Source organism: Xiphophorus couchianus, chromosome 13, assembly GCF_001444195.1.
Source record: "Xiphophorus couchianus chromosome 13, X_couchianus-1.0, whole genome shotgun sequence".
NCBI classification, from domain to species: domain Eukaryota; kingdom Metazoa; phylum Chordata; class Actinopteri; order Cyprinodontiformes; family Poeciliidae; genus Xiphophorus; species Xiphophorus couchianus.
In genome coordinates this window covers 8,600,501-8,618,354 of record NC_040240.1, presented here as the reverse complement: position 1 = coordinate 8,618,354, position 17,854 = coordinate 8,600,501, and the positions used below count along the sequence as shown (strand labels likewise).

The 17,854-nt window shown below is 40.4% G+C and overlaps 1 protein-coding gene across 1 annotated transcript; it reads right to left on the bottom strand.

Annotated features, from left to right (window-relative positions):
• Positions 1-626: 626 nt before the first annotated feature.
• On the bottom strand, positions 627-2,354 carry npvf (neuropeptide VF precursor). The gene is made up of 3 exons (XM_028035376.1): positions 2,084-2,354; positions 990-1,360; positions 627-896 (listed from the first exon to the last, which is right to left on the bottom strand). The coding sequence occupies exons 1-3, from the start codon at positions 2,243-2,245 to the stop codon at positions 824-826; spliced, it is 606 nt and encodes a 201-aa protein (XP_027891177.1). The 5' UTR covers positions 2,246-2,354; the 3' UTR covers positions 627-823.
• Positions 2,355-17,854: the final 15,500 nt, after the last annotated feature.

The window sequence follows — 17,854 nt, the reverse complement described above, 5'->3', positions numbered from 1 at the left end:
TCGACAAGCTGTTATTTCTTAAAGCAAATAAGATTAATATTGGATAACTTGCAAACAACTCAGTGATGTGAACTGCCCAAAAAAGAAACAAAAAAAAAATGCATACTTCCGCTTTCCTTTATACCCCTGCCAAATGTAGATTTTGACAAGCTTTTGTCAAAAACAGCTTCTTGACTGAAATGATGAATTTAGCTATTTTTTTTCTGCCAGTACTTTGAGTACTGTTTCCAATTCATATGTCCTGTAAAGCTAAATCTAAGTGTGAAAAAAGGGTATTGTGCACATTTTGTTGTTCTCTCTTGTTGTAATAGTGACATGATGAGTTTGTAGCACAGCAATCAGGGAAGGTTTTTGATTTAAAACACGTTCATTGCACCCTCTAGTGTTCAAATAATGCAACAACTGCATCCTCAGCAGCTTGCTATAGCAGGTTCAGTTTTGCTCATTTTTTAATGAACCGCATTAAGCTCAAAACGTATCTACTCCCCTCTAAATCCAGTTCAAGAGAATAATTCAAAGTAAAGGGCTTTATGATGAACCTTATGCTTTCTCTCCAGAATATCCCTAAGAATCTTGGGACATTTCTACAGAAATGATGACGGGTTAAGATGAATAACACAATAACATTTTGCATTCTCATTGCTTGAAGCTTTATTTTTTACTTTTTGTATAAACCTCATTGTTCTATAAGATCAGTTTCAATACAGAGAAGGACATTATTATCAGGAGACAACATCTACATGGAAATACTCCAGATCTAAGCTTTGTTTTAATAGCTTGAAGCATCTTTACAATAAAAACACTCAATGGAAGGAAGATCTGGCTATCCTTTGAAGGTCTTTTCGTCTGTGTCTACGTCTTCTTCAGAACTGGCTTTGTAGTCAAAATCTTCAGTCCTGTTGGATAATAAGACGCTTTAATCATAGCAAAGGAAGCAGGGTTAGTGGTTGTGATGAGTGTAAGAGGTATATTTAAGATTGTGTCATTACCAGTGCAAGCCAGCGTCCAACAAGTGTTCACTGGCCAGCGTCCTGAGGAGACTCCAGTAAGGAGCGTTTCTTCCAAATCTCTGAGGCAGCACCGGGCTGGGGGCGTCTCGTGCCTCGCGGCACTCTCCGCACATCTCGACCAACTCCCAGGACCTCCCGAACCTCTGGGGCATGTTGGGGCTGGAGTTGGGCACCCTCTCGTCGTTGCTGTCCCTGCCGAAGCGCAGCGGCATGTTGGCGTGCATGTGGAGAGGTTTGGCCGTAGGGGGGTACAGCTTGATGATGGTCGGCAGGCTGTTCCTGCTGGTGGCCGGAGTCACGTGCAGCTTGAAGCTCTCCAGATCCAAACTTCTGCGGAGCCCACTCGGTATCTGGATATGTTAGAATTGCATTTAATCAGATCAAGTGGATTTTCAATGCGGGCCTTTGTTACTGTCACTTTCAAAAAGTGACAGTAACAAATCAACGTCTACTATTTTTAGTTGTCCTATAAGCTAAAGAGCAAACATTTAATGTTTATTTTTCAAAAGTAAAATGGTTTGGTGATTTTCTTTTTGATGCTATCTGAAAGCATGATAGGACCTTGATCAATCAATCGATCAATTAGTCTTTATTTATGGAGCTTTTTTTTACACTAAATAACCCAAAGCACACATGTAAATAAACTTAAAATTAATTAGACAGTTATTTTGAAACAGGAAGTGAGAAAGATCTACTGAAAATTATTCAAAAACAAGAGAGTTGAGTTACAAAATTGATTGATGACGATGATTATCACACTAAGAGGTGATGCATAGCTGTAATTATGCTATGCTCTGAAAGCATGCATTTCTTTTACTGTTATACAACGGCTCTTTCTACTGGATTGAAATAGTTTATTGCCATTTGAAAATCTACGCCTTATACTACATCTTAAGTTTAGCCCTCACAAAGCTGGAGAAAAGCCTTCCACTTATGAAGTACAAGATCTAAAATAAAGTTACAAAGGGCATCAACTGGACCTCGGTTATCTGGAGACCCAGAATATAAGATGGGTTTCAGGAAAAAAAACAAAAAACTAACACACAAGTCATTGGTTTCTGGTTGCTTCTTACCTGCTGGCGCGGCTGTTTCCTCACAGAGTGGCTGTCGTCGATGCTGCTTCGCAGGGCTTCACCGTTGTGGAAGGACTTCCCGAAGACGTGGAAGTCAGACGCCGCCACCCCTCCGAGACCCCCCATCATCAGGAGCGCTGACAGTATCACTGCTGTCAACATGCTGAAATCTGTTGTTCCTTTCTGAACTGTGTTTGGACATGTGGCTTATTTCCCGCTAAGTGACCTGCCGCGTGTCATATAAGCCCTGTGAAAACCCACGTCACATTAAAAAAACTGACGCGCACACACACACACACGCACTCACACACAAAGTGATGCATTCACATTTATTTTTGGCTTCATTTAAACAAGGCAAATTCCTGACTTAGCCACCATTCATACCTGGGAAGGTATCTATGTATGTATGCACTAATTGGGCTGCTGAATGAACAGGGCGCTTTTGTTTCTTCTAAAGAGCAGATAACATTAAAAAAAAAAAAATAAATAAATCACACTTTACTAATTGTACTGAATCAGCCATCAGTTGGGATCAACTTATAATACTGGAACCAAAGTTTGATCCTTCAAGAAGTTTTGCAGCCAAACATCCTAACCTGTGAATTAACATAAAATGCACATTTTTGAAGTTTAACTGTATACATTTTGAAATTAAATCAAAATATTCAGAAGTCATCTGATTAGTAATTAGTCTACCTGTGCATAATTTGAGCTCAGTGAAATCAACGAAAGCCTCAGACGTTTGTCCGAGAATTTTAGTGAAGGATCAGGATCACAAAGACCAAGAAAACCACAGCAGACCGGTCAGGGAGGAAGTGGTAGAGAAGTTTAAAGCAGGTTAGGGTGTGAAACAATATCCCAAGTGTTAACTATCTCAGGAAGTACATTCCTCATTATTTTTGCATTGATCTATCATTTATAAATCCAGTGAACTGCATTGAAGTTTGCAATTCTTACTTAGACAAATGTAAAGAAGTTTGAGGGATATTAATGCAAGTATAGGGAATTTTTAGATGATTTTAAGAAATCTTCTGCTAAATATGGACAAAATTACTCTTTTTTTTCAAGGTTTTATCAGCTCCAGTGGATTTTATTAATTTTTTTGATAATGGTCAGATAGGAAAGCGGATTGTGAGAAAGGGGGAAGACAAGGGGTCGAAGGTCACCGGGCTGGGACTCGAGGATTAAGGCTTCTGCAGATGAGCCACTGCAGTGCCCAAACTACACACATTTATTATGTATTTTGCATCCACTTATTAGATTAGTTATGATTAGATTGGTTTTTATTAGAAAGAACTTTGTTAATCTCTGGAGAGGTTTCCTCTGTGAAATTCAGTTTCCAGCTGCATTACACTGATAGAAAGAAAAATAACTTTAGCTAAGGAGTATACAAAAAGGAGGGCAGGGGGGAAAGAAACATAAAAGATGAAGATGCCTAAAAACAATATAGGAAAACATGAGATGAATTCAACATGGATTCATTAATGACTCGTGTTTATCTCATGAGACTGACTGACGTCACCACATTTTTTATTTCTCAGGTTCTTACAGTTGAAGCCAGTAATGAGCCATTTTTTGTGGGAGGGTCGGGGGGGAGAGGTTGCATTTGGACCAACAACAAACTGAATGTGAAGAATCCCTGTCAGGCATCAGCGACAGCCAGAGAGGGAATTTTAATTTGATCGTTGCATTTTCCCATGTTGCCACGTCTGAGCACTCAGAACATGTAACACCGCGGCTGAGGCAACTCAGCGGAAAAGAATTTCAGTCCCATCTGGTTTTAGTGATTCAGACTTAGCCTTGAGAAGGCTTACGTCTCAGTTTACTTTTCCGTATTATCATTTACCTCCCATCTCTTCTCAGCTCGCCTCTTTGTGCTTTCTTTGCCTGACCCTGGTCCCGGCTCGCAGACTGTGGGATTTGGGATTTACGACCGCGTGTCGGACACTCATCCTGAGCACTATCAGCAGAGGCCTTCAATAGACCTCCCCCTTTGTTCTTTAGCTGAGCTCATAGAGCACTCCCTGGAAGACCTTGTTCTCTGCCACTGTAATTCTCCCTTCCTAATGTTTTTAATGCTCTTCTTTCGCCACCCCTGCAGCCTTTTCATCTTTCCATCTACATGCTTTCAGGCCTCCTTCTCCCTGCCCCCTGCTTCTCCATGTTATTAATGCATGTCTTGCTTCCTTGACAGAAATATAGCCATCATTCCCATGTTTAATGAAAAATGTTACCCATATTGGGGAATCTTGCATTCCCATGACTTTGTTTGGACATTAAAATGTTCTTTATTTGCCTATACAAGAGCCTCAGTCATGTGTATCATATTTTCTGCAACTTATAAATCAACAGATTTGTCTGAGCGAATCATTTTTAGTCCAGTTTGACTGCTCACTCGATGAACTAAAACGTTACTTCTTGGTTTCTCTAGAGTTTGTCTTGTGCTGGTTTGTTAATTTCCGCCTTCTTTCTCGTAATCTTGTGACCGATTTCCATGGAGTTTCCAGCAAACCAGAGAAAATAAACCTGTAAAAGGCAAATATAGTCAGTTAGTGCTATTTAATTCTCAAAACATTCCTTTTTTTTATTGCCTCCTTGTTTAGCAGATGTTGTCCAAGAAAAATTTTCCCTGCAAAGAAAACAAACCAACCCGAGACAAACTCCAGAGAAACCAAGAAGTAACGTGACAACAGGTTCACCATGATCACCGCTGCCTCCCTGACTCTCTAAGCTGCTTGTTTAAAGTCTGGCAACGATCGCAGAGTTCCTTTCTCAGTCTAGATCTCAAATACCTGATATGATATGTGGGAGTCTGCGGCTGCCTCTCCGCTGAGCTGATTTACGTGGAGCTTTATCCTCACCCTTACTTAGACAACAGCCAGGTCATCATCACAACACTTCACATGCCTGCACACTCCGAGAGGAGACCCATTCATCAAGCCTTCCTGGCCGCTTAAGGTTCAGATGGTGATCAAATCCATTTCTGTTGGATCTCAGCGTCAGCGTATGGCACAATTAGCTGACACAAGGCACACAGCGCTGCGTGTGTGGTCTGTATAAAAAAGCAACTGGTTACAGAATGAAAGGAAAACTATTAAAGATACACTAGCGCAAATGTCTTCCTGTCTACTGAGCAAACATTGAATTCCTAGTATTTTATTGGGATTTTAAGTGATAGATCAACTAAAATCATGGCTAATTGTCATATTTTTTTGTAAGAAGGGTCTTGGTAATTTGCATGCACTCCGCTTACTCAAATACCTCTAACTGAAATCCAGCGCTACCAGTTTTCTTCCAAAGAAACCTAATTAATAAATTGTGCACCTGAATATCATTTTTTTTGGTTTCTTGCAATGAAATATTATACAATTGTGTGTATAAGCGCAAACCAGTGATCTATGTATTACCTAAATGATCATGCAATTAAAAAACTCAAAGGTCAGTCACTTTAAAATCTCCAGCTGGCCTTAATTAGAGAAGCAATAAATGCAATCACTGGTGAATATTTTCAACTGCAGGGTTAGTGTTATTAAGAGCTATAACAGCATTATGAAAGCACATGGTGACTATCACAAGACAAAAATGACTCATGCCAAAGCTGGACAATTACAGGTCTCAGATTAAACAAACAGTAAGTCTTAGAGAAATGATGTGATTATGGCTTTTTGGTCTTGTATACATTGTGAGCAGGGCTGGGACTACTTCCTAATTTCTAGGACGGTTTCAACAAACCGATGCCAGCTGTGAGTGTGGACTACAGTTTTCTTTTGAACAAGCGAATGCAGCAGTCTGCTGGCTTGAGTATGAATTTAATGGTACTCATTGCGCTCAACATTAAACACTTAAAAACACACAGTGGCCATGGCTGGCTGTTCTTTATAGGCTATAAAAAGCACCAGCTACTGTAGTTCAACAGACTGGGTTTTAGCACCGTATTAATATTCATGTGATGAACCAGGCGCTATAGAACACCCTGGATAAAACAGTCTGTGGTCCAGAACACAGTAGCCAAACAAACAGGACTACAGGGAAAATTGTTACTCTTTTTCACCAGGGCTTTCGCACCATCTGTGAGATCTTGGTGTTCTTTTAACAATGACACATAAAAAATGTTGATTCCAGCCATACCTTAACGTTCTCTTCCCAGGAGAATACACTCTTGGGGGCTTCGCAGATTCCACACAGACTGGAAAACTTTAAGTTTGGACTCAGAGCATTAAAAAAAATGCCTCAAGGGATTTTTTTAGTTACAACTCCTCATTAGTTTACATGAACACCATTGAGGTTGTGTGTGTTGTGTTGTTAGTGTACTGCCTGACTGTATTTTGCATGTGGGCAGAAAAACCTTAATTTTGCTCTTGACTGACTTTTGAACCTCCGACAGAGCTAACATAGCTATTGGGATGATACTGACAATGAGACCAGTAGATTTGTTGGAAACAATAAATTGTTCCTAACTTTAGCCTAAAACTCATTTGCATGAGGGTCATGTTAGCTGACCTGGCTGCTCTAAAATGCTCATATAGGTGTGATTGTGTGGTACCTAATCACCTTCCTTTTTTATCATTATTGCACAGGTGGTGCTGCTCTTTAGTTTTCTCCTCCTGACAACACTAGATGGCACTAAAGGACAGAGAAATAAAAACGTGCACTTGTTATTTACACAGAAATGTCCTTTCTGCTGTAAATGTTTTCATGTTATACATTATTTTACTGTTTTTAGACTCAGACATTGCATTTTTACAAAGGTTTTTGCACTATATTGCTTTTATTTTCAAATGTAGAACTGAATAATAAGCCACTTAGATTAACACAATGTCCTAATCTAAGAGAATCACCCCACCAGGTGGAGCCCTGGCACACTTATTCCACAAACTTCAAGGAAGGTGGAGCATCTAAAACAGAGGCGGCGAATTAGACGGGGAGGCGGTCCTAACAAAAAGTAGGAGGTGCCAGTAAAAGGGGGAGGTGTTTTCAGGAAGAGGGAGGTGCAAAAGGAGGTCCAATCAGCATCTGGTCTGAATCGACCAATCAGAGGAAGAGAAGAAAAAAGCAGCAATAGGCAGGAGGAAACTGAGCAAATTACCCTTGATGAGAGAGGAGGTGGAGGATGGGAAGGATGGGGCGGGGAGGAAAGGGGCCCTGGAACAGGGATGGGTGTGTGTAGGCGTGTGCGTGTGTGTGGGGGTGTTTGTGTGTGTGTTTAAAATGTTGCCTTTGCTGAAAAAAATCGTCTATATCTTTTGTCGCTCTTCAATCGGAGATGCATTTCTGTTTTTTAACAATACTTATGACTTGTGAATTAAAAAAGCCAAAGTTTGCTGGAGAGGCCAAGTTCCTTTGATAAAGCACGAACAGAGGCAAACATTTCAACGCGAAGTGAGGCTCAGGGACAGCGTTAGTGGGAACGGACGAGGAAAAAACCCGAGATTTCTACATTTACCAATGAGTTATGATTTCTCCAACAATGACGCCTCGTTGAGCGATTAATGCTCAACGAGGTTTAGACATGCCTGCTGTTTTGGGGTGGAAAAAAACAAGTCTTTTTATTGCTTTCCTTGCTCTCTCTTGATTTGAATGTTTACACGGTCATTTATCTGTTGAGTGACTTTCATGATCATTGGGCCCTGGAAACCTCTTAAAAGCCTGGCACATAAATTCCAGAAACACGCCTGTCTTTAGAAAAATAAGCATTTTTGTCCCACCTTTGCTTCTGCTGGTCATGGCACATGCGTGCCATTGTTTGTGCAACTCTGGCTTCAGGAAGACAAAATGAGAAGCTCAGTAAGAAGAAATAGAGGGAAAGAGCAGAAAACATGGCGGAGAGAAAGCTTTTTCCTTGATTGTTCCTCCTGACCCCCGTGCATCCTCTCCTACTCCCAGTTGAACGGCCAGTTTGGCTGCTGTTCAGTGGGTCAGAGGGGGTCAAAGGGTATTAAGACACCCACACAAAAATCTACACTGTAACCTCTGACCTGTTTCCCCATGATGCAGCTGAATGCTGGGAATGCAGCACAGAAAGCGAGGCAGAAAAGATTTTTTCCAATCAGCTTTACACCAAAAATGCGTTTCTGTGGTCTTGTAAAAGGCTTTTTAAATGTTCCAGGAGGAAAATTTGACGTGCAAACTGTTTTTGTTTTTTCGTTTTTTTTTCTTTGCCTTAAAGTCTCAGAAAAGGTTAGATCCCACTCTAACTGTGGGTAGCGTAGATGCGAATGCTGAGTATTATCTGTAATTGAACACATGAGACTTTCATAGCTGGTACCAAAAGCATGTGCTTCTCTGACTCGTCAATGAAGACTAGCAACTTACAAAAAAATAAAATAAAATAAAAATTAAGTAACCAGAATTTGGATGAACAAAACATATTTTTCAAGATTTTTGTGATCCCTAAGTAACTTAGGAAAATGTAAAAAAAACAAAAACAATAGAAATATATAGTGTGCTTTTTAAAAAAAAAAAATAGCAAGAATAGTTTATTGTATTTATAAATTACAAAAAACAACATTAAGGAAAATACTGTCAAATGTGCATCTTTAATTTGAAACCAGAGCTGCAGAAGTGTGTGTGTATCTGTGTGTGTGTTCTGGGAGATGATGGGAAAAAAACCTCACAAATCCCTGAATGAAATCAATGCAGATATAAAATAACAGCTCTCCCAAAGTTCTCCATTCAAAAAAAAAATTGTTTAAACACAAGAGTCAAAGTGCATGCACTTACTGTAGCTGCTTACGGTTCTAGTAAAAGCACTCATGTTTCATTTCCAGGAAGCTCTCAACCTCTGATACAATAAAGCCTTTAAATTAGGATTACACAGTAGTTAATGCTATGTTAAGCTCTCTAATCTGTTTTTCTTTGAGTAATGCTTCTCACTGTCTGAGAAGATATGCATGTTTTAATTATAAACAACAGGGAATGAAAGGGAGGTGTTTTATTATTGGTATGATTTTTTGAAAAAAAAAAAACAACCATCATTGCAAGTTGCAGAAGTATAAAAAAAGTACTTCTAAGTGTAATGAACATAACGGAAAGTAAGAGCATGTTGGAAGAACTTTAAAGCTGACTCTATAAAGTTTTGTGAGATCAACTAACAAGCTCGCACTGTGGGAGCGACCCGGAATTTTGGCTGCTATAATAATTTTACAGGAGCAACGGGACATATGGTAGCTACTAACTTATGGTACATTATTTCAGGGGTTACGTTTGGAAAAGCCACTATGTATCTCATTAATTTATCTCGTGAACTAAAATGCACTTTGGGGACATCGTGGCAGGGCATCAGTGAGGACCTGAAGTGAACTTTTAGTTTTTTTGTTGTTGTTTGTTTCTGGTTTTTAGAAGCAACTTTTGGTAAAAGTCAAGTGTTCTTTACCTGGGCTCTTTTTTAGTCTAATCTAGGGAGCCTTGCAAAAGTCTTCACTCCCACTGAACGCTTTCACATTGTGTCATGTTATCACCAGTAACGTGAAAATATTCTAGTGTTGTTTAATAGAGTAGCACAAAGTAGGGCATAATTGTGAAGGTAAAGAAAAATGGTCTTCAGTATTTCTAATGAAGAGAATCTGAATAATGTGAAAAACCTTTGGGTACACCGCTTTTAATAATAATAATTTTTACTTTATTCATCCCAGCAGGGAAATTATTTCACAGTTACAGCACACGACAGGAGCTGTGTCTGCAGGCAGCCAGTTGAGCCGGCGCCATTTTTTGAAGGAGGACATGTGGTCGTCGGGACCGGGAGTCGAACCCGCGACGTCCGCAGGTCTAAGGCCTCCAAACGTGGGGCGTGCTAACCCGCTGCGCCACCACAGCACACCCCTTAAAAGGAAGCACTCTCCTTCGAGCCGGATATTTGAAACCAGATTCAATTCTATTCTTTTAATAGAATTAAGTGCAACCACTTGCCTTTAGAAATGAACAAATTAGTGAAAGCATTAGTGAAGAAATTAGTAAGTTAATGTCACTCAAATGCGAGAATGATTGTTGGATTATAAAGCACTGTATGAGAGTTTGCAATGTTACCCACAGGTAAAACTATGAGCTGCGACCCTGCTGCAAATCACAGCGAAAGCACCGATCCGTGTTGAGTGATGCGGTGGAGGCAACATCATGTTGTGGGGATGGCTCTCTTCAGCAGAGAACTTGAAGTTGGTCATAGTTGATGGAAAGAGCTACGTCCAGGGCAATTTGGGAAGAAAAAGTTGTTAGATACAACAGAGACTTCCCAACTGGGGGCAGAAATGAACCCCCTACAAAAACTGCGGCCATTTAGCCAGGAGAACTGTGATGGATTGTTTGAATCAAAGAATATTCATACGCCAAAATCTAAGTAGAAATGAGAGGCATCACCTGAAAAGGCTCAGCTACTTTGTATAGATGAATAAGAAAAAAAAAATCTGCCTCTGGATACCAACAGAACTGCAGATCTGTTGTGTAGTTTTATATTGACTCAGGGGGATAAACACAAATTCACACCACACCTTTCAGATGTATCTAGGTACATTTTTACTTTATGTTGACTTATGATCGATGTGTCAAACTCATTTTCATTGTAGACCACATCAAGGTCATAAATGTCCTTGGAATATCCTCAAAAGGCTGAGGCAGAATGTATTGGTAAAACCCATTAACAAACTATTAAAATATTAATAAATATCTGCCTCTGCATTGGATGAGAACTTCTTAAAATGTAGTAATGTTGAACATCTTTTCATACTGATGTAATTTGACAGTATACAGATAAAAAATAACTGCTTTGATTTGATTGATGAAATAATATTTAAGTACACAGCTGTTATCTTCATGGTTCTATTTATGTGTTCCTCTAGAGCCTGGAGGGCCACATAAAAAGTTATGGCGGGTCAGATTTGGTCCCCAGGTCTCGAGTTTGACACTTGTGGTCTATGACATAAAATCTACTAAAGTTTGAAGTTGAAGCAAAACCAAATGTGAAAAATTTGTAGTTGGAATGAATACATCTGAAAGGCACTGAACATTTAAGTATTTTACATGCTACACTGGATTAGGAACAAGATTATATCTTTTTAAGCATCGTAAAGCAAAATATGTAAAGTTCAGAGCAAAATTATTAATATCCAAGGAATGTTAAAATTTTAAATAATAACATAATTAAATTTTATGGGTCTAATTTAATTTGACCATTATAAAATGCATTGGGTGGGATTTGAATCCAAGAAATAATCTACAGCTTTAGGTCGGAGAGAACTCCACATAAACTTTCAATCTTGAACACTTGGAGCTTCTTGCAAAAGATGACTCGGCAAAAATACCAACATGAAAAGGTTGACCGACAATTTTAGGAAGGTTTTTACATTTCTAAATAAAGTCGGACACATGTCATTTTTCATGTGGAAATTCTTATAAAAACAGATGTTTTTTTTTTTTCCTTGAAAATGACATTCTGTCGTAAATTGCTGGTTTGAGATCGGAAAAGAGTGAAAGCAGGAGCTCTGGAGGATCGTGATGTGAAGACTTTTTTTAATGGCGATAAACAAACTACACGCAGGCACAACAGGATCAGGATGAGGAACAGACAGGAACAGGGTGAACTCAAAAACCAGCAAGTAATGAGAAGCAGCAGGCAGGATTCGGGGAAAGACAGTCAGACAGACAGACAGACAGACAGACAGACACAGAGACGAGGGAAGAAGTGGAGAACCAGGAGGCTAGATGGGTGAACAGAAGAATGTGGCAGTGAGTGACAGATAATGAGGAGCTTATATACTGATGAGCTTGATTACTTGACAAAGAACAGGTGGTGGATTAGAAACAGGGTGAAGCTGAGAGAGAAGACCAGGCAAGCCGACTGAGGGAGTTATACAGGAGTACATAAAACTAGAAAGGAATTCCTTGTAAATTGTTTATTCTATTCGGATGAAAATATTTTTGTTGCTCTTGAACCAAAAAGAAACATCCACAATGTAAAGTTTGGGGGGAAAAAAGCAGTTTGACATACCACATTTAGCTAATAGTTGGAATTTTTTTTTATACCCTGCCTGGATTGCGTGTTTTTTTAATTTCCACTCTATTTTCCCACACTCAGGATACAGGGATGTGTGTGGCCTGTTTTGTGTGAATAAAATATTTCTTTACCCTGATTGTTTGTGATGGTGCTGCTGTAAAAGAATCCCCACTTTTTTCTCATTTCCCCACACAATCCCCACCTACCCCAGAGCCATTCCCGGCAACCGGAATTGGAGCATACAGCGCATGTCTGCGTGCGCTGTATGCACGCGTTTGGGTGTGCGTGCGTAGGCGTGCGTATGTAGGGGTGTGTGTGTGTGTGTGTGTGTGTGTGTGGCTTACATACACACAGAGGCAACACGATCCAGACCATTGCTTTCAGAGCGGCGTGCAGGATCCCCAGAGTTTTGAGAGAAGACAGAATTAAAGGGCGGGAGACGGAGAGAGATTTGACCTCGGTGAAGCTGTTCGCGCACACGCACTCGTGCACGGTGTGTGTGTCTGTGTGTGTGCATATCTCTGAGTGGTAGGGACAGCTGTGGGATAGTGACATCATCTGGTTGCTGATTCGCGTATTTGATCTGGGCAGAGAGAGAGAGATTGAAACTGAAACATCTGACTTCTCTTTGGACCTACATCCTTTGGGAAAGTTTGGGAAAGTTTGGGAATGTCTGCGTGCGTGTGCTTCCGAGCACATCTGGATGTGTGTGTGCATTAAAGATATAGGAGCAGCAATAAAAACACCACACTGAACTGTACACCTCGTTCTTTCTCTCCGTCTGCCTCCCTGCTGATTGATGAGTTGTATATATCCTGCGCGGTAACCAGATCCGTTTTATCCAGAGGTAGCTGTAAATACAGTCTGCTGGAGTGCCAGGCTGCCAGGCAGACAAGCCGACTGTCTCTGGCAGGGATTTGGCAGAAGCTGTAAAACCCTGCGGTGGAGGCCTCCCCCCCCGGGAAGCAATGGACGAACACACGATGTCCCACCGTAATGAGATGAGAACATGGATGCAGTGGTGTGCGTTTGACTGTGGGCGTGTGCACGAGCGGGATAGAGGAAGGTCAAATGAGGCCCATGTTAGCATAGACGTGCAGATTCATTAGACATCGGAGTTGATTTAGGCGGTAAATTAGCTGTTACATGGAGATGAGCGAGGCAGAGAGGTGGTGCGCTGATGTGACTTTTTGCAGTTCACTGAAGAGGACAGAAATTGGAGGACATGCAGAAGTCGTACACACAGAGTGACACAACCATGTTAGAGTGTAATTATCTGACAGCAGAAACACACACACAAGTCCGTATTTCTACCCATATCAGGACTTTGTATTGACTTCCATTCATTTTAGTCACTATTTATGCATAACCCAGACATGTTCCCTAACCCTAACCAGTACTGGTCTATTCTGAAATCGAATTCACACTTTATCTCCAAACCAAACCACATCATCTTAGTTTTATGATGTGGCCCTGTACAGGGGGGTGCATCGTATTAGAACCTGGCTTTGGTCCCCATAAGGCCCATTTGTTTCTAAAAGGTTAGTAAATATGTTATAAATGATCAAGTTTAGTAAGGATGAGAAATTTTGGTTTTAAAATGTCCATGTTGTGTTCTGAATAAATGTGACAAATTAGATAGATATTTAATTGCAGTATGTTTTTCTATCTTCACAAGGACTTTGTATTGACTTCCATTTAATATTTTATTCATTTTTATAGTCTAACCCTAACCCCAAAACCTAACTGTTACCAGCCTAAACTCAATTGACACATTAGTCCAAAACTTAACCTCTAACCCAAAACAACACTTCTTCATATGGGGCCCATTAAAGTAAAGGTTTCTGACAACATATTACATTTAGAATACCATGACCCTTTGCATGCTAATACATTACCTATTATGCAAATACTCTTTATTATTGTTGTTGTTTTTTTTTATCATTGTCTCCAAAATGCCAAAAGCAAACTTAAGAACAACAAAAGTGAACTGATAGATAATTGACCAATATGCTAATGTTTATACTTTTAAAATATTAAATTTTACTGTCTGTTTTTTTATTTTGTGAGCAGAATGTTCTGCTCTGCTTAAACTGTGATCATGTTTGCTATAGCACTAGCCAAACGCAACGCCACTGTAGCACATTTGCAGTGAACAGAATTGATGCACTGAAAACAAGCGGTCGAGTGACAAAGACAGAGAGAAAGAGTGAATCTATTGAAAGTGAGAGGAGGGCTACCACCCTCCAGAGCAGACAGCACACCCTGTCTCACTCTCAGCAAGTCAGCTCAGACACAAAAGGTACAAAAGCCATCTGGGATAGGCGGCTACGCTACATCCAGAGACAAAAGGGGCTCATTCACACAGTTCGGCCCAGCCAGAGCCATCTGCTCTTGGTGAGAGTGAGTGGGCGAGGGGGACACCCGGTACCTCCAGAACCCCCCGTTGCTCAGAAGCACAACATCTGATTTCAGCACAATATGAGGACAGAAGTATGGAAATATGAATTTGGATGAGCCGCTTTACAAAACAGGCAATCACAATGAGAGTGGTGGCCGATACAAGCATGAAAGGCTCACGCATTGGGAACGACAACATGTGCTGCCCTCTGCACAACAATGCTAAAAAAGAGAGCAACTGCTAGAAAGACAGCGAGCGAGTGCGGACGCATGCAGTTGTACATGGGCTCTGCAACGTAGCATGTTGCAGAGCCCATGTCATCATGCAGTGGAAACTAAACAAAGAGACAGAGGAAGCTGGAGGGAGTGCGAGCAAATGTCCTTACTGTTTATTTTGTAAACTTTATCTAGCATTGTCTGGGCCCAGAAGTGTTATAAATTTCTGTAGGAAAAACATTCCACTAGAGCACAGATCCTTCTGAGCTTCTGCATTGCGGGACAAGTTAAGAAATAGCGTGAAATCACAGCTGAAACACAGGAGGTTGTACAGTGCAATTGAACCCACACTGAGACTCTATCTGAAGTAGAGATTGGCATGACATATCAAGCACGCAATCATAAAAGTTATGAATGTGCACACTGTCCAATTTTTACCATCTGGACTTGGGATTTCCCCCCCCCATTTGATTTAGTGTCCTTTCTTCTTTTACTCAATAATCCTCTTTCAAAGAAATCTGTTGAGTTTCTTACTGACCTTATGAATGTAGACGCAACACTTCACTCTATGCACTGACCTCTTCAGACAGTAGACTGAATAAAACAGCTGCAATAACTTGATTTGTTGTCTGGTATAGTTCAAAGTTGCTCTTGGAGTTATCAGAAGCATAAGAATCAAAAATATTTAAGAAGTTTGCTAAAGATGTATCTTTCAACCAAAGTGGTGTTGGTTATGCCTTCTAGTGACATTTTTGTAAATTTTCTAAGTGTACTGTAGGTGAAACAAGTGAAGACAGTTTGTCAACTCTTTTTTTCCAAAACCCTTAAGATACAAAAAAACCCCAAAAGACTTAAGAGCTACTGTTCTGCTGCTTTGTGATGCAGCCTTTTACCGACAAACCAGAATCAAATCATTTGACTCCCTCCCAGGCCTCTGGAGAGCTGGATGAAAAAAAAAATAGCTTAAGTAATTCACAGCAGAGGGGCAAAATGGACTCGAGCCTCTTCAAAAAAGGCAAAAAACCAAACATTTCACTCTCTGGCATATTCTCATCACGTTCCGTCTCTGCTTTTTTGGTTTCGAATCAAACTCAGAAGACACAACAATCTGCCCCTAGTTAAACTCGCAGCACAGCAGCAGCACTTGGCTGTCATCAGCAGCTATTGTTAAACTGTATCAGACACAATGACAGCCTGTCAGCGGTAAGTACTTGGCAGCTTCTATTATTTCAGTGTCAACACTGTCATCTCAAAGCTTTTGTCTACCCACTCTTCACTGGCAAAACACTGTTTACACAGTCAAGTTTGAGCAGGCAGGTAGTATTTTTAGCCTTGACTTTAAAGTGTTTTTTTTTTTTTTTGTTTGTGTGTTGATTGTGACGCTACTTGTGCGGCAGTGAGCAACGCACTGGATTTGTGAATCCGTTCGAGCAGGGAAGCACCTGAGTTTACTCTGAGATCAGACGTCGAGGTGCACACCGACGAGAGACGCGGTGTCAAAATGTACGCCCGCGCGATAATGAGTAGCTTTGTTCTCAAACACAACCAAACTGAACAGTGTGGAAATCCCTCTCAGCTGGTGACAGACGTGTGTCAGAAACCTCAGATTAATGAAGGCGTCTCTCAGTCAGCTGTGTCCCGGAGTTCATCCCTCGAGCTTAGTGTCTGCTCAAATCTTCTTAGGTTGTATGTTCACAAGATGTCCCACAAACTTAACGTACACATTCATTCCCATATGATGTGTTGTTATTGTTGCGATATCTCTCGCATGATATGTTATTCATAGAACCCAAGAGCCACAAGTTACACGTGGATCTGTCCGTTCCAGGGTTGATTACAAGCTGGATTCTGCTACACTAAATCAAGAAGATTGTGTTCTGTCAGTTTGTGTCATATTGAGTGAAGTGGAGGCAAGAAGAAGAAAGAAAGAAAGAAATGTGCGTCCCTTACGGTTAAATTGAATTTTTGCACATTTCCCTTGTGGAAAACATGGAGACCAAAATGGTTCTCAGAGAAGCAGGGGACTAAGAGGAAAGCCCTTCATGTGGAAGAGCAACACTACATCCAGAGATGAAGTGATACACGACAATAAAGCAATATTTTATTTTAACAACATTGTTGGGAGATCAAATCATTCTTATAAATAAAATGTAAGAAGAACTTTAATCAGCATACAATATTCCAACCCAGATCTAACAAGTGTTAGACAACTAAGCTACTTAATTGAAAAAACATAAACACAGTAATAATTCACTATTATAGAAAATATTTTGGTGCTTTAATTGTCGCTCACTTTAAACTGCTACATACAAAGCAACAGCATGTGAAATATTTCATGCATGAAAAAGTTACATTGCTGTGATTCGATTTATCACAGTTTGACTGAAATGTTGTTTCAGTAAATAATATGTTCTTAATGAGGCAGGAGCAAAATATGCATTTGCATGTTAAATTGCAAATGCAAACATTCATCATTCTCACTTCTCCAGGGTCATGCCGCCCCCCTCCCCTCACAAGATGCCACTCTGGGCAGTTGCCCATGTCGCCCATATCAGAAACCGCCACTGGTTGTACTGGCTCCTCTGGTTACAAGTGCATGTTAGTGCCTGTGTTTCCCTTACAGAATGTCCAAAGTAGGCTTAGCTTTCTTGATTTTCGCTCACCAACTTAGTCACAGTCATTTGTTGAAAAGCCACCCACAAAGTGAGGGATTACACCAGCACAGCTTGAACTAAATACACTCAAGTGTACTGAAGAGTGACAGAAAAAGCTGCCCTTTGCTGAAGCTTGACAGGGTTTTGTTCAAAGTCATTTGTATATTGTATGCTGACATCTTGCACGTTTTTCATTAGAAGCAAACACATTTCTATCAAACTGTCAAGAGGCCAGCTAAAATAAACGTTCACGTGCCTGATACTGTTACCCTCATCATATTTTGAAGCCTTGGTGTCCTTTTCAGCCAGCCATTTATGTGGTCCAAGTTATCCAAGTTGCATGTGACTCAATTACTACTTGTCCTGACTCCTAGCACTTTAGGGAATTACCAAGAAAGTGACAGGGAGAAAACGCTGAAGAATTCACACTGTGTTTTTTTTGTTGTTGTTTTTTTTTTACTTTTTGGAAAGCTGGAACAAAAGTGCATTCATCTCTTCAATGAGTCCCTTTTTTCAGAG